Here is a 16,430-nt window from a genome sequence, read left to right on the forward strand (position 1 = left end):
TCAGGATATAGCCCAAGCTCACTCTTGGCTGCCTCTATTCTGGGAACCATGACTGGGGCCCCAGCAAGAAGAGGGCCCTGGGCCAGTAGGTTAGCACTTCCAGAGCCTACCTCACCTCTGCTAGTAGGCCCAAGGGATATCTTCTTAGGGCCAAGGGAACTGAAGGAGCAGACCCCCAAATCCTCCCACCCTTATTTTAGTCCCCATCTGAGGCACAGTGGAAGCTCCAGGCCAAGTCCAAAAGCCAAGCAGTTCCCAGCTGCTCCTGGCTCAGGGCTGCATCACCATGGAGACAGGATCTGGGGAAATTGGCCCACCCCTCACCTCTGTGATGTTTGACAGCTGCCCCTCTCCCTCTCACACAGAAGGGGGGCATATCAGCCTTCTCTCAATCTGGATTCCTACACAGTGGGCCTGAGTCTTTGTCTCTTCCTCTCCCTACCCTCCTCCCCCAACTGTTGTTAGTACCTCTCATTTGGGGAGGTGAGTTGAGGGGTTGCTCCTGAACAGGGCAAATGAAGTGTCTACTTGCCTGGAGGACGTGTTAGGGGTGGGAGGAACATACTGGGAGGGATCTGGACCCTCAGCCCTATCTCAGGGCTCTCCAGCTGCCGGCACAGTGCTCTCATGGTCCCCTTCTGCTGTTTTGTGGCTCAGGAACCACTAGTAATAGTTGGGGATAATTAAGGACTCTTCTCGGGTGGCCCAGCCATAGGGAAAGAAAGCCCTTAAAACGCTTTATCCTAGGATCCTCCTTCCTTGCAACTGGTTTCTCCGGACTTCTCTACCCCGCTTCTCTCTGTCCTAGCTGCCTCCTCAAACTAGGGCTCAATGGGGCCAGAGGCTGAGGCCAGCTGCCTTCCTGGATGTGGCTGTTCCTTGGGGAGCCCTGCATGGGGGAGGGGACAAGAGAGTAGGCCTTCTGGTCCATTCTCCCATCCTCATGCCTTATGGGCCCTGTCTGTAACTGGCCTTGGACAAACCTTCCTCCAAGCCTGAAATGGGATGTGGAGGAGGGGACATTACTTGAATCTCTTTGTTCTACCCTTAGCTCTCCACCTCAGGGCTGAGTGGTCCTTAATGGACTCTTGGGGGGTGGGGGGGGCAGCAGGCTTTGTGGGAGCGCAGGGAGTTGTGAGGCTAATTCAAGGGGAGGGAGAGGAGTACACAGCAGGCTGCCCTCTCTCCCTCCATCCCTCCCTTTGCCCTGTCAGTGCAGCTCTGGCCAGGGCAGAGGGCAGAGGGCAGCTGGAATGAGCCTCTTGAGGTAGGGCCCACTTTATTACTCATGAGCACACTGTGCATGCTGGTTCCCGAGCAAGTGGAGATTGTCTGTCCTCTCCCTGGAGGAGGGGATGGGGGTCCTAGCTAATGTGTGCTCCCTCTTCCTGGCCCAGGAGCTGATACGACGAGTGACACGAGTTCTGTGAGCCTGGAGGTGGGTCCTGGCAGCCGGGAGACTTCAGCTGCCACACTGTCCCCTGGGGTGAGCAGCCATGGCTGGGACGACGGTGACACCCGCAGTGAGCACAGCTATAGCGAGTCAGGCGCCAGTGGCTCATCCTTTGAGGAGCTGGACCTGGAAGGCGAGGGACCCCTGGGGGAGCCAAGGCTGAGCCCTGAGGCTGAGCCCCTGGGGCCTTCCAAATGGCCACGGGAACCTAGTACTCCCGAGAAGGGTGAGGAGTAACCCTAGGCCCGCACCCTCCTGGGGTGCCTTTGCTAAGGAACTGAGCAGACTCTCCAGCCCTCTTCCTCCTTCACCTCTCAGGCCCAGGCTGGGGCTAGGGGTCCAGGGGGACCTGATTTCCACTGCCCCAGGCTCTCGCTAAGCCTTCTTACCGCCCTCTCGGCTCCCAGGGCTAAAGGAGCCAAGGACAGTATTTTGCACCCAGACCCCGGGGCTCCTGCCCCTCTGACGTGTTTTTTCAGATTCACTTTGGAGCTTCCAGGACTCAGAATAAAGCAGATGGTTTTCTCGTTTCCCCTGGACCTGGGCTGTGCATTTGTGTGTGTGTGTGTGTGTGTGTGTGTGTGTGTGTTCACCTCGAGGAGCCCTGTACAGATAGACTGGGAGTGGGCAGGAGCACCGCAGCCCGAGGAGAGGAGGAAGTGTGGCAAGGGACTCTGGGCTGAGAGGAGGAAAGGGGTATTGAAGGCCCCCCACTCCCGGCTTTGTGGCCCCAGGTAACAGCTGTTCCTTCATTGCAGCAGCCCCAGAGGCTCCCCCAGGCTGCTGGGAAACAGAGTAGGTCAGGGGGAGTAAGAACCAAGCATGGGGTGCTCTTCAGGGCTCGGGAGTGGGGAGCTCACAGAGCCTGCCTTTGCTTCCAAGGGATGCCTTAGTGTCTGTAGCTCGAGTGTGCCTGCACTCATGCTGGTGTCTGCTCAGCAGGTGAGCCATCCCTGCTGTGCCTGTCGTGTCTGTGTACCTGTGTGTATTCATGCACATATGTGCACACGGGCCTTTGGTTCTGTGTGTGTAACCATGGCTGCGTCTGCTTGTGGTGGCCCTGGCAAGCTGTGCCGCAGCAGGCATTAGGATGTGGTTGGGGTTGGGTATGACTGCGTTCATGCGGATGGCTGCGTGGTGATGTGCCCGGTATTCTGCTAACTGTATGGGCCCCTGCTACCAGGGCTGCGAGACTGACTGGCCAGGAACGTCACTCTGGGGGCTTTGCCCATACGCAGCTACCTGTGTGTAGTTACGTGTCTGTGTACAGCTGTACCGCTCTGTGTTCGTGTGTAAGGCCGTGTGCTTTTCTGTGTGTCCACATGTAAAGCTGTAGGTCAGTTCAGCTGTGTGTGTGAGTTTAGCTATCTGTGTGTAGACATGTCCATATGTATGGCTCTGTGTACGGGACTGTGTGTCCATGAATACAGTTGTGTGTCTGCATGTAAATTTATGTGTTACTGCTGCTTCTGTGTGCACAGCTATGTGTGAGGTTGCGCGTATGCGGCCGTGTGCGTATGCACAGCTCTGTAAGGTTGGGCGTCTTTGTGCGCACAGTTGGGAGTGGTGGCCGCATGGCTGGGGGCAGGTCCGGGTGCTGCAACAGGGCTGCTTAGCCCCTCGCCGTGGGCTGCAGAGTGCGCCTCCGGACTGGTGCTGGTTTAAAGCCCTGAGGTCTTCTCTGAGGCTACCTCAGTGAGAGGGCCGGGGTTGCTGTGTGGCTCCTCTTCCCTCAGCACCCTGCTGCTACCAGCCCCTCTGTTGCAAGGGCCCAGCTCCTCACTCGCTGACACCAGGCAGCAGTTGCTTTGAACTAACCAGAGCTGGAAGACAGTGTATCTGTCTCTCCAGCCTCGTCTGACAACCCTGAACCCGCATCCTGCTGTTACCTCACCTCCCATTAGCAGTGGGGTTTGGGTTTGTTTGGGTCTGGTGTATTTGTCTGTTTCACAGCTGTGCTTTTCCCAGCGCAGTGGGGCATCGGGTTTCTGTGTCCAGGGACAAGGCCTGTCCTTCCTTGGTGATACCCTTCCCCCCCTAACTGCGACACGCACATGTAGATGTATGTGCCAGAGGGACCTGGGCTTGGCATGTGCTCATTAGCATGTGTCTGCACTAGCTTTGCCTCTAGTGACACCTGTGGAAGAAAGGGCAGCGCCTGGGAGCATATGCGGGGATGTTGTGCGCCATAGCACCTAGTGTGTGTGCAGGCTCTGGGGCTAAACCCAGGTGCAGGCCCCTCTCCAGACCCTTCAGCACAAGCGGATGTTGCAGTATATCCACCACCATCTACCGGGGCGTCCTCCATTCTGCTGCAGGAGGGAAGAAGAGTCAAGAGCATCTTCTCAGAGCTGTCCTCCCTCTGCTTGGGCTCCAGCTCCCATTCCCTCCTACGCAGCAGCCAGTTTCAGGAGCCTCTTCTTCACCGCCCTGCCCTCCCAGATCCCCCTGCCAGCCCCAGCATGTCCCTTAGGGTTGACCCTAGTCCCTGGCCCTGCAGCATCCCCCATACTCCCTAGGTTGATATCTCTTTGCCATAAATGCCCTTTGTATGTGAGGGTGGGGATTAGTGAGGTTGGTGGGAGAGGAGGTCAGGGCTGGGTGTGTGTGTGTGTGGGGGGGTTGGGTAGCAGCTTTAAAGGTCATCTGCAGGAAGAGGAGGCCCCATCCTCCTCTGACCACCCACCCCCCATCTCTTCCTCCTAGTGACTCATGCCCTGCTCTCACATGGGGCCAAAGACACATGCCCCCACCCCAAGCCTGGCATGTGGACTGAGCTGCAGTCTGTGGATTGAGAGAATGGATGTGAGGACAGGGACAGACTTGTCGCAGCAGGCTAAGCTACCTATCTCCCACGTGCCCCCTTCCCTATCTCCCAATGGCACCTTAGCCATTAGGCAACCCTAAGGCTAGCCCCTCCGCTCTCAAAGATGGGACCCCATAACACTGCGTGCACCTCCTGGGGCTCAGTGACCTTCCTAGCCTCGTGTCCCGTGCCGGCTGCTCTGTGGGCTGCATGCAGTCTGACCGAGGGGTGGAGGGGGCTGATAGGCACCTGCTCCTGCGCAGAGCGGGAGCGCCCGAGGATTCAGCACCACGCGGTGGACAGCTCCGGGACGGAAGCCGGGCAAAGAACCAGGAGCTGGAGGCGCAGGGCAACGAGCGGTGCAGGAGTCTGGAGGGAGGCGGAGGCCGGGTTGGGAGCGGGAGATCCGGAGTGGGGAGGAACGGGGGAGGGGCTGGGGGCGGGCCGGGGCCAGGGGCGGGGCGGGCCAAGATTGAAAGCGGCCGGGCGAGCGGGCGGGCGGAGAGCGCAGAGCTGCTGAGCGAGGGAGCAAGCCAGCGAGCGAGAGCTGGAACCCTGCGCCCCCGGCTCCTCTCCGTTTCTCTCCGCGCCGGAGTCGGGCACGCCAGGTAGGGTAAGCCCGTGGTGCCGCGGCCGTAGCCAACCTTATCGATCCTGACCCCATGTCCCGGAGACCCGTGGGGCCCTCAAGTTCTGGGGCTCCCGGGCCGGGGCGTCCAGACAGTGTTGCCGGGAGCTCCTGGAAGCGGGAAGACTGCCCCAGGTATCCCGCCTTTCTTCCCCAGAGAACACACACCCTGCATCACGTTCCTTCGTTCCTCCTCTCCTTTCATCCTTTGGTCTGTCTTTCTGTGCCTCTGTCTTTGTGTCAGCCTCTGGGGTTCAATCACTCCCTGCCCGGATTTCATTGCCCAGGCCCCCTGGCTGCTCCCCTCTGGGGTTCCGGCTCCCATCAGGGTATTGTCACTGTCTGGATTTTGGTCCTGGCTGCCCCTGTGGGAGGCTTGTGGTCTTGACCAGTTAGGGCCTCAGCCCCCATCTGGGTCCCTTCCCCATCTGTCCTGGTCTGCTTGCCTCTCTCTCCTGGTTGCCTGGTTGAGCTGCTTCTTTCTGGGAACCCGCAGGATCCCAGTCTCCCTGCCATGGCATGAGGGGGAAGATTAACCCTGAGTTGCTGAGGGGCAAAGTGAGGAATCCCAGTCTCTGTGGCCAGGACATGGGGTCCTTGAACTAGTGGCCGTCTTCAGAAGAGGCCTTCTTCAGCCTCAGTTTCCTTCTCCTAGCCTTCCCAAGCTTGCATGATTGTGAGAGCCTATGTGGGGTTGGCATCTGGGAGCATAGCTGAGATACAAACGAAGCGGAGAGTGGAAGAGGGAAGGAGGAGTCCCTGAGGGCTAGGGCCAGGGTGGACAGGATGGGGAGAGGATGAGGATAGGGAGATGAGAGATGGTGACTTTCTCTGCTTGGATCTGAGCTGAAGAAAACACAGGGGCATAAAGTCTCAAACAGCATTCTATGCAGAGCTAAGGAGTCCAAAAGTCTCATCTTGAGCACTGTCTTTCAAATTCTGACCATATGAACTGCCCCTGACCCTGGACACACATATGCTCACATCTAATCTGTTTTCCCTATTGATCTATGATCTAAGATCTATGGCCACTTCAGTGTCCCTCCCTGGGGCCAACCTTTTCACCTTGCTGTCAAATTCCCACGGCCTAGAGTCTCTGTTACTTCCACAGGGGGCTCTATGGATTTTTTTTTTTTTTTTAAGATTTATTTATTTGACAGATAGAGATTACAAGTAGGCAGAGAGGCAGGCAGAGAGAGAGAGAGAGGAGGAAGCAGGCTCCCAGCAGAGAGCCCGATGCGGGGCTCGATCCCAGGACCCTGGGATCATGACCTGAGCCGAAGGCAGAGGCTTTAACCCGCTGAGCCACCCAGGCGCCCCGGCTCTATGGATTTTTAAGACCTAGGGGCCAGGACCCTTGGGTGCTCACGTGGGCTCGGGTCCCTCTAGGAGTTGGAAACTACCCTTTGGAGACTTTTCCTTCCCTCTTCCCTGGTGGGTTTCAGCCACAGTGGCCCATCTCTGGAAATGCAAGGTTCAGGATAGGGACTAGACCCCTAAGTTTATACTCTACCCTGGCCCCTGCTGCAAAGGCATAGACTTAGGGGTCCTGGGAAGTTTGTGCAAGGTCTTGGGAACTCTTTCATTCATAACAGGATTGGTGTTGGTTGGGGTCTCCTGACTTCTGTCTAGTCCTCTACTCTCTGCCTCCCTCCCACTATGCTGAGTATGCAATGGACACAGAGCCTATCTATAGACCCAGATCAGTGCAAAGCTGAGAAACAGGCCAAGGGGTGTCTGGGAGCTTCTCAGCCTAGTTTGTGATACTACGTATCCCTGGATCCCTAGAAAAAAGTTCCAAGGGAAGGGAATTGGAGAAGGCAGAGTCAGAAGGGTAGCCACTCTTCGGGTTCCACTTCTCCCTGTTTGTCTGTCTGTCTCTTTCTCTGCAGGAGCTGGGCCCCTTCTTAATTCTCTTCCTGCCTGTCCTTTCCTGGTCCCTGTTTCCTCCTTTCTTTGCCTTTGCTGCTTCTACCCTCATCCCCTGGAGGCCCAGGTCTGCTGGACACATCCATCCCCTTTGGGACTATGGGATCACTGCTTGGGCTTCTGGCACTGCTGCTGCTTTGGGGCGCTGTGGCTGAGGGCCCCACCAAGAAGGTGCTGACCCTGGAGGGGGATCTGGTCCTGGGTGGGCTGTTCCCGGTACACCAGAAGGGTGGCCCAGCAGAGGAGTGTGGGCCTGTCAATGAGCATCGAGGGATCCAGCGCCTGGAGGCCATGCTTTTTGCACTAGACCGCATCAACCGTGACCCAAGCCTGCTGCCGGGTGTGCGTCTAGGTGCGCACATACTCGACAGCTGCTCCAAGGACACACACGCCCTGGAGCAGGCACTCGACTTCGTGCGTGCGTCGCTTAGCCGTGGTGCCGACGGCTCACGCCACATCTGCCCCGACGGCTCTTATGCCACCCACGGTGATGCTCCCACTGCCATCACTGGTGTCATTGGCGGCTCCTACAGCGATGTCTCCATCCAGGTACGTGGGGGCTGCCCACCTAGGGGCTAGGGAGGGAATCTGGGGGTGGGGCCCAGAATTCCCTCTGAGCAGGGGCACCAGGCTGCCATGCATTGGAAAAGGGGCTAGGAGCTTTTCCTTTGAGTAGCTTTTTGTGGAATACTAAGAAAGTGCCCCTGTCGCATAGTGGGGCTTGATTTTTAGAGATTGTATAAGGAAAACACCCCGGTTCTATCCCTCACACACACGCACACCCACACACCCACACACACATCTGAGGTTAAACAGCCCTGGGAAGCTTAGTAGCCAGGCCTCTTGAGTCAGAACTCCAGCTTTGAACCCTGGCTTCCCTATATACTATGTGACTCTGGACATTATTTCTCCTTTCTGTGCCTCCGTTTCCTTCTTAGAGACTAACAGGACTCAGAATGCTTGCCACTGTTAGGGTTGTGGTAGAAATTTACATGCAAAGCATGTATCAGAGGCATGCTCAATATTAGCTGCTGTTATTAGTACCCTGTTTTATAAGAGGGGAAACTGAGGCTTGAAGAGAGGCAGGTGCTGGCAAAGTGGAGACATTCCCCTCGGGCTCTTGCCCAAGGACCTCCAGCTCTGTCAGATCATCTCTCCATGGGCTAGAAAGGGGTGGAAGATAGAAGCCAGGAGCAGCCCAGGGAAAAGAAACAAGGGTGGGGACCCCAGAGGAAGAGAAGCCGAATGTGTGTGGCAGGGGGAGGGTCCCCTAGGGTCTTCAGGGTGTCCAGGACTTGAAGGGATGGCAAGGTGAGGGACCCTCCCTCTTCCTGCTTTCTCATGAGAGGTAAGCGGAGGGTACTGGCCCAGCTGATATCCCTGGGCATACACCTGTCTGCTTTAGTCCGGGTGGGATCCTCCCCCTCCCGGACCGGGTCCCACTTCATAGGTGGACCCTTACCTGCCTGGTGCCCAGAGTGGGCTGCCAGATGAGGCCAGAACTGGGATCACAGTGGGGATTTGCAAGGAGGGCCTTGGCCAGGGTTTTAGCTTCTTTTAGGAGGCCGGCTGAGGGCACCGCAATCAGAGGCAGGGCCGGGACTCCTGACCTGGAATGCTTACTCAGGAGAAATGAGGCAGGAGTCTGAACCATGGAGTAGCTTCTGGCCTGGGATCAGGGATGCCTGCTCATCCCCCTACCGCAGGCAGCAAATTACCAATTCTGCTAGTCCCAGCTATAGCCAAAGGTGGCCGGTAGCAGCTTAGACAGGTGTGGCTATGCCAGCGCCTGCATCTGCCACCTCCCACTTGATGTCTTCAGGGGCCTTGGGGGTGCTTTCCTAGCACCCATCCTCTCCATAATTCTCTACAGAGCTCCATGCATCATTTCCAGGAGCTCAGTTACCTTCCTCCCACCCCAAGCTGTCTGCTTCCTGTAGCGGGGCCCACACTTCAACATCGGTTTGCTTTTTCCTTGTCTGAGTCAAAACAAGGCCCAGCCCTTCATCCTTAGGCTGCACCTGCCTGTTCATCATTCCTCTTCATTCCTGCCTCCTGCCCAGATCCCTCTCATCTTCCATATGTCAGGCACTGTGGTCTCACAGGCATTCTCATTTTTATCTGCTCGGCAACCTTGTCAGGAATGAATGAGAAACTGAGGCTCAGGGAGGTTTGCTAACTTTCCCAAGGCCACAGAGACAGAAAGTACAAGAGGAGAGGGCACTGAGACTGTCACAGTAATGGCCTGTGCCCAGATGCAAAGACAGGACCTAACTCCCTGCTGTGGAAACTGGGCTTTGTCCTGCTCTCACCAACCCATCACACCAGGTCCTTGTCTGGACCCCACTCTTGGGGGCAGGACCCAGGCAGACAGTGGTAAGCAGGAAGCCTTATTTATTTCGAGTTCACCCGTCCAAAGGAGACCAACTCCTGGCCTCTCAGGCCCATAGGGCCCTCAGATCTAGGTCTTCTTTCCTGGGGAAGCCTTTTCCCTCTTTCTCCATCATTCCATGAGGATGGACTCTGGAGAAGGGATAGCTGTTCCAAATAGGTAGAGAACCTAAGAGCTTTGAGCATCCCATCTGCCAGCTAGTGTCCCCCGCCCCTGCCCTGTGCAGCCAAGTGCCAGCCTCTTCCCAGTTTCAGGAATCTCTTGCCTCCCTACTTTTGCTACTGCTAGGCATCTGAAGGGGGACAGTAGAGGGGTTCTCACGTGGCTCAGGAGCCTGGTGCCTCAGCCCTAGGTCCTCTCTCTCCCAGCCCTTGGGAAGGGGTGGAAAACTCCCTGCCCCCCACCCCCAGGGAAGACATATCAAGACAGGATAGAGGTTTTTGGGGTGAGGGAGATGGCAAGGCTGACTACATAGACACTTGATCCCAAGCTCGAGTAGCTATGAAGAGCACATTTATCTGAGTTTGACCTGATCTCTGATCCTTGCCTGCTCTGCCCGTCCCCCAGGTGGCCAACCTCCTGCGGCTGTTTCAGATTCCACAGATCAGCTATGCGTCCACCAGTGCCAAGCTGAGCGACAAGTCCCGCTATGACTACTTTGCCCGCACAGTGCCCCCCGACTTCTTCCAAGCCAAGGCCATGGCTGAGATCCTCCGCTTCTTCAACTGGACCTATGTGTCCACTGTGGCATCTGAGGGTGACTATGGCGAGACAGGCATCGAAGCCTTTGAGCTAGAGGCCCGCGCCCGCAACATCTGCGTGGCCACCTCAGAGAAGGTGGGCCGTGCCATGAGCCGCGCAGCCTTTGAGGGTGTGGTGCGAGCCCTGCTGCAGAAGCCCAGCGCCCGCGTGGCTGTCCTGTTCACCCGTTCTGAGGACGCACGTGAGCTCCTCGCAGCCACCCAGCGCCTCAATGCCAGCTTCACCTGGGTGGCCAGCGATGGCTGGGGGGCACTGGAGAGCGTGGTGGCCGGCAGCGAGGGGGCCGCTGAAGGCGCCATCACTATCGAGCTGGCCTCTTATCCCATTAGCGACTTTGCCTCCTACTTCCAGAGCCTGGACCCCTGGAACAACAGCCGGAACCCCTGGTTCCGGGAATTCTGGGAGCAGAGGTTCCACTGCAGCTTCCGGCAGCGAGATTGCGCCTCCCACTCGCTGCGGGCAGTGCCTTTTGAGCAAGAGTCCAAGATCATGTTCGTGGTCAATGCGGTTTATGCCATGGCCCACGCGCTGCACAACATGCACCGAGCCCTCTGTCCCAACACCACCCAGCTCTGCGATGCGATGCGGCCCGTCAACGGGCGCCGCCTCTACAAGGACTTCGTGCTGAACGTCAAGTTTGATGGTAATGGGGCTGGCCAGTGACCACCAGGCTCTTGCCCTTTGGAGGGTGAGAGGGACGGGCCCTCAGGTTCCATTACCTGGCTAAGAGAATGTAGCCTACAGCAAGTCAGGGCCGGCTGAGCCAGGACAAGGGGCCGGCAGAGCCAGAATCCACCGGAGCCGGGGCTGGGGACACTCCATTGTCTGGGAAAATTCTATTCTTCAACCTGACTTTTTTAAGGTGGCCACAATCTCTCCATACCAAAATTTCTTTTCATAGACATTTGTTTATTAATATTTATTTATTTGAGAGTGAATGAGTACACAAGTGGGGGGAGGGGCAGAGAGCAAAGCAGGGTCCCCACTGAGCAGGGAGCCATGATCCCAGGACCCCAGGACCACAACCTGAGCCAAGGACAGATGCTCAACCGACTTAGCCATCCAGGTGCCCCTATAGACTTTAAAAAATATATTTATTTAATTATTTTAGAGAGAGAAAGTGCACATGAGTGGGGGCAGAGAGAGAGGGAGAGAAGCAGCCTCCCTACTGAGCATGGAGCCTGATGCAGGGCTGGCTTTCATGACCTGAGATCATGACCTGAGCCAAAATCAACAGTCAGATGCTTAGCTGATGAGCCACCCTGAAGCCCCATATACCAAAACTTATTTTAATCAGCATTTCAGCTTTATGAATGATAAATGCCTCAGAATTGTCACTGTGCTGTGGGAAGCATCACTGTGGGTGCAGTGGGGGACGGCCAGGGCTCCCCAAACCTAGTGGCCCAGGGTTAAGACAAATAATAATTCCAATGAGATTGACATTCAGAGTTGTGGGAAACTGGAGGAGAGGTTGGGATTGGTTCAGGTGCCTCAGGTTGCTGTTAGAGCAAGGCTCCATTCAGCCCGCTGGGCTGGGTGGGATGTCTGGGAGGGCTCGAGTTGGATGCTGAGGACTTTGAGGCTGGCTGGAAGGAGCCGGGGCGGTGGGGGACCTGCAAGGGACTCCAGGCTGCACCATTCACCATGGGCCCTTAAGCACATCATCTGCTAGTGTGAGCCCCAACTTCTCACTGGGACGTGAGATGACACGGGTCCTGCTTCCTCCTGAGCTTGGCTGGGAGATGTGAGGTTCCTGGGCAAGGGGAGATGGGGAACGGAAGAGGCTCATGAGCTGCCTGATGAGCACATCCTGGTGAACATCAGTGGTTAGAGGTGATCACTGGTGTTGGGGTTCAGCTAGCAGTGGGGTCAGTATTAGGACTAGAGGGGCTGGCTTATTACTGGAAAGATTAAGTGAGGCCAGGACTGGACCTGAGGCTGAGTTCAGCTGTGAGGGAGTCCATATTGAGTCTGGGGAGAGGGCTGTGGTGTGTATTGTGATAAGGTTGGGGTCTGGATTGGAAGGTATTGGAGACTATGTATAAGGTTAGGTTTTGGGGAGTCATGGTTGGGGGTTGGTATGGGCATTAGGTTTGTGGAGATGCCTGGGCTTTGAGGTTGGGATTCTATTTGGGGTTTAGAGTTGAGATTTGTGGTAGTTTCTCATTTAGAAAAATGGCTGTTGGGGGGAAGGCCAGCTTTAGAGTGTTGGGGTGAGGCTTGGAAGAATGAGGAGTAGCCTCAGGTCTGGGGTTTGGGTTCCATGTAGGGTGATGGTTGAAGTCACATCAAGATTACCCACCAATTCCACCTTCTCTTCCCTCCCCAACTCCAGCCCCCTTCCGCCCGGCTGACACGCAGAGTGAGGTTCGCTTTGACCGCTTTGGTGATGGCATTGGACGCTACAACATCTTCACGTATCTGCGGGCAGGCAGTGGGCGCTACCGCTACCAGAAGGTGGGCTACTGGGCAGAAGGCCTGACCCTCGACACCAGCCTCATCCCATGGGCCTCACCCTCAGCCGGCCCCCTGCCGGCCTCTCGCTGCAGTGAGCCCTGTCTCCAGAATGAGGTGAAGAGTGTGCAGCCGGGAGAGGTCTGCTGCTGGCTGTGCATCCCATGCCAGCCGTACGAGTACCGGCTGGACGAGTTCACGTGCGCTGACTGTGGCCTGGGCTACTGGCCCAACGCCAGCCTAACTGGCTGCTTCGAGCTGCCCCAGGAATACATCCGCTGGGGCGATGCCTGGGCTGTGGGACCCGTCACCATCGCCTGCCTGGGAGCCTTGGCCACCCTCTTCGTGCTGGGGGTCTTTGTGCGGCACAATGCCACGCCAGTGGTCAAGGCCTCGGGCCGGGAGCTCTGCTACATCCTGCTGGGCGGTGTCTTCCTCTGCTACTGCATGACCTTCGTCTTCATTGCCAAGCCGTCCACAGTGGTGTGCACCTTACGGCGCCTCGGTTTGGGCACCGCCTTCTCTGTCTGCTACTCAGCCCTGCTCACCAAGACCAACCGCATTGCGCGCATCTTCGGCGGGGCCCGGGAGGGAGCCCAGCGGCCACGCTTCATCAGCCCGGCCTCGCAGGTGGCCATCTGCCTGGCACTTATCTCGGGCCAGCTGCTCATTGTGGCTGCCTGGCTGGTGGTGGAGGCACCGGGCACGGGCAAGGAGACAGCCCCGGAGCGGCGGGAGGTGGTGACATTGCGCTGCAACCATCGAGATGCGAGCATGCTGGGCTCACTGGCCTACAACGTGCTCCTCATCGCACTCTGCACGCTCTATGCCTTCAAGACCCGCAAGTGCCCCGAGAACTTCAACGAGGCCAAGTTCATAGGCTTTACCATGTACACCACTTGCATCATCTGGCTGGCCTTCCTGCCCATCTTCTATGTCACTTCCAGTGATTACCGGGTAAGCTACTGGCAAGAGAGTGGCAGTGGGGGGTGGGGCAGCACTGGACCTTCTGTTTCCCATTCTCTTGTTTACTCTTCTGATCACTCTGAGGCTCCGAAGAGGCTGAATGCTCACCCAGGGGCACACAGCTTACGGTGACCCAGTTGGGACTGGACCCCAGGGGGAGGTGGGAAGGTTAAGTGGGGCCTTAGGCAATGGCCAAGGAGGTGGAGGAGTTAGAGCTCAGATTTTGGGACTCGGATGTCACCCTCTAAGCTCAAGGAGATGTGTGTGCTCAAATATGTCTAAATGAGCCTCCCTGCTCCCCTGAGGGGCTGGCTGCAGAAGGGGAAAACCAGTCCAGTGGGTGGGCAGTCAGGGCATCAACTAAAGAACTAAGTCAGGAAATGTTGCTGACTTGTTTAGGTTGACAAATGTCCTAATAAGAGAAGGCAAGAGGAAGGTGTGTATATGGTGTGTGTGTGTGTGTGTGTGTGCGTGTGTGTGCGCGTGCGCGCTCTCTGCGCATGTGCACACACACACACACACACACATGCGCACACAGAGAGAATCCTGGAGGGCTTCTTGGAAGAGGAGTCCTTGAACTGGGCTCTGCAAGACAGGGAGATTTGAATAGGTTGGATGGGGAAGATAGTGGGGGGCAGCCAGTAAAGAGGCTGACTGGAGCAGAGGGCGTGTGTTGACCCCCCCTTGTTGAGGAGGTGAGGTACAAATGGTGGAAGGTGGGCGGAGGTGAGGGTAAGGAAAGAGGGAATGGGAATAGCGGGGCTATCTGCAGCCCCAGAGGGCACAATGCTCTGAAGCCCCTCAGAGCTGTGAAGTGTGGCCTGGCGCCCCCTGGAGCGGGGAAGGCAGAGAGGGTGAAGCCCAGAGCAGCAGCAGATCTGGGATGGAGGGCTGAGGAAGGTGAAAGCAGGCGGAAACTCTACCCCAATTGGTGGCTTGCAGGCAAAGTTCCAACTGGCACTGAGTGTCTCAGTAGGTCTCTCCAGCTTCAAGGGAGCAATGGCTGCTTCAGATGGGGTGGTCAGGGAAGGTCTCTTGGAGGAGGTGACAGGTGAGCTGGAGCTCTGAACAATAGGAGGATCATCTTGGTGAGTCCTCATGATGCTGGAGTAAACTCCGTGGCTCTCCCCATTTTACAGACGAAGAAACGGAGACTCAGGGAGGTTCAATCCCTTGCCTAAGGTCACTCAGCTTGGGAGTGTAGAGCAGGGTCTGAACTGACAATCTTAACAATTAAAGGAGCAGGAAAATCAAGACAAGAGCCCCTGCAAAGGCCCTTTCCCCCAGGACAGAGGTATGGTGGGCAGTGCTGGGGGCCAGGGCGGCTGGGCTTGGCTGCTGTTGCACCTGCTGGGCCACCTGCCTGGTTGGTGGAGGCCAGTGCTGGGGAGGGAATCTGCTCTGACTCAGCCTGCATTTGCATATGATTTGCATTTGCATGCCAATCCTAGGTGGCTAAGGACCAACCTGGACACGCACACAGTACCCACGCGTGCACACAGGCTCCTACGCGCACACTCCTACACACACACACTTGCACACATATGCATGGAGAGACACACACACACACCAGCACACACACTCCAATGTACACACATGCCCCTGCACCCCTGCATGTTCACCCCCTCAGCTGAAATTTTCGTCTCCCCAGGAAGGTGGTCCACAGGCTGATGCTGGGACTGTGCCCACCTTCCTAGAAATCCTTTGGGGCTTGGTGAATGGACCAAGGCCCAGCATTGGATGCTTACCCTCCCCCCCACCTCCTGGCACTCCCCCCCCCCAGCTCAGGCATGGGTCCTGGGGCCAGACTCATCCTTGACTTCCCCCATCCCAGGTACAGACCACCACCATGTGCGTGTCAGTCAGCCTCAGCGGCTCGGTGGTGCTCGGCTGTCTCTTTGCGCCCAAGCTTCACATCATCCTTTTCCAGCCGCAGAAGAACGTGGTTAGCCACCGCGCACCCACCAGCCGGTTCAGCAGCGCCGCCACCAGGGCCAGCTCCAGCGTTGCCCAAGGTCAGCGTTCACCCCAAGCAGCCCTTGGCCTGCCTCAGCTCCTCCGCAGGGGGGGGCCCACTCCTTGGGTTGCTGGGATTCTTTGGCTGGAGGCAGAGGGCTCCTGAGATGAGGCTAGCCAGGAGAGGGAGGGGTGACAGGGGAGAAAGCCTCCCTCCACACTCCTGCCTCCTCTTCTGCTGCCCATTCTCCGGGAAGGACAAAGGACCTCAGATTGGCCCCAATCTCTGGCTTCCTTTCCTAGGGTCTGGCTCCCAGTTTGTCCCCACCGTTTGCAACGGCCGGGAGGTGGTAGATTCAACAACATCATCGCTTTGAGGACCCCGCATTCCTGTCCCGACACAGCTGCTCCCTGGGACCTGGTGCAGACCTGCGTCCAGGGCCAGGAGGAAGTCAGCTAGAGCACTGCAATAAGGCCAGTCCCGTGCCCGCCCCCAAGCCACTCTCCCACTGACTCCAGCCCTTCAGAGTCAGAAGTCAGGGTCCTTGGCCCAGGAGCCTCTGCAACAGCCACCAACTGTCCTTGCAGCGTGTCCCCTCCTTGCTAGGCCCAAACTCAGAAGAGAGCAAGCCAGAGTCTACTAGGCCCTGGAACGAGAAGGCTGAGGACTGCTGGCCCCAATTCCCAATCAGCAAAGGTGCTTCCAGCCCTGCCCCTCCCTCCTCCTAGGGCCTTTTTAATTTTTTACATAAGTTATTCCAGGATGGGGAGGAGGGTTCTTGTGGGGGGCATCCCTCCCCCTGCATAGTAGTTTGTCCGGTGGTTTATTTTGTACTATCTGTAAATAAAGTGTCTTTATTTAAAAAAAAAAAAAATCATTCATTGCCTTTGGACCCCTCAGTGCCCTCCAGAGCCTCCCGACCTTCTTTTGACAGTATTCGTTAACTCTGCTCTGTGCCAGATGCTAGAATCTGGGGGCAAGCAAGACAAATGCAGCCTTACGTGATGGAGGGATAGAAAATGAAAAAAAAAAAAACACCCTCTGAAAGGAATCGCGTCAGAGGGGCCCAGGAACCAGTGGACT

General features: G+C 57.0%; 2 protein-coding genes across 11 annotated transcripts in view; both read left to right on the plus strand.

Moving 5' to 3' along the window:
• TEX264 (testis expressed 264, ER-phagy receptor) overlaps window positions 1-1,985 on the plus strand; it is a 30,394-nt gene extending 28,409 nt beyond the window's left edge. For all 8 annotated transcript variants that reach the window (XM_045991841.1, XM_045991832.1, XM_045991836.1 and 5 more), the window contains one exon: window positions 1,398-1,985. In XM_045991841.1, the coding sequence (XP_045847797.1) occupies window positions 1,398-1,690 (293 nt within the window). In that variant the 3' untranslated portion in view covers window positions 1,691-1,985. The remainder of the gene's footprint in view (window positions 1-1,397) is intronic.
• A 2,752-nt stretch (window positions 1,986-4,737) lies between these two features.
• GRM2 (glutamate metabotropic receptor 2) lies at window positions 4,738-16,162 on the plus strand. Of its 3 annotated transcripts, XM_045992121.1 has the most exons (6): window positions 4,738-4,867; window positions 6,780-7,365; window positions 9,776-10,613; window positions 12,306-13,381; window positions 15,225-15,405; window positions 15,650-16,162. In XM_045992121.1, the coding sequence occupies exons 2-6, from the start codon at window positions 6,916-6,918 to the stop codon at window positions 15,721-15,723; spliced, it is 2,619 nt and encodes an 872-aa protein (XP_045848077.1). In that variant the 5' UTR covers window positions 4,738-4,867; window positions 6,780-6,915; the 3' UTR covers window positions 15,724-16,162. The 3 variants fall into 3 exon arrangements, with proteins under 3 accessions (XP_045848077.1, XP_045848075.1, XP_045848078.1); XM_045992119.1 differs by lacking the exon at window positions 4,738-4,867 and having other exon boundaries at window positions 6,227-7,365; XM_045992122.1 differs by lacking the exons at window positions 4,738-4,867; window positions 15,650-16,162 and having other exon boundaries at window positions 6,227-7,365; window positions 14,530-15,349.
• The last annotated feature ends 268 nt before the right edge of the window (window positions 16,163-16,430 follow it).

The sequence above is a fragment of the Meles meles genome, chromosome 20, assembly GCF_922984935.1.
Source record: "Meles meles chromosome 20, mMelMel3.1 paternal haplotype, whole genome shotgun sequence".
In the NCBI taxonomy this organism is placed as follows: domain Eukaryota; kingdom Metazoa; phylum Chordata; class Mammalia; order Carnivora; family Mustelidae; genus Meles; species Meles meles.

Coding starts and splice junctions, on each gene's coding strand:
- GRM2 (XM_045992121.1), top strand. CDS start 6,916: ATGGGATCACTGCTTGGGCTTCTGGCACTGCTGCTGCTTTGGGGCGCT. Junction 10,614..12,305: donor GCTGAACGTCAAGTTTGATG/GTAATGGGGCTG, acceptor CCCCAACTCCAG/CCCCCTTCCGCCCGGCTGAC. Junction 13,382..15,224: donor TCACTTCCAGTGATTACCGG/GTAAGCTACTGG, acceptor CCCCCATCCCAG/GTACAGACCACCACCATGTG.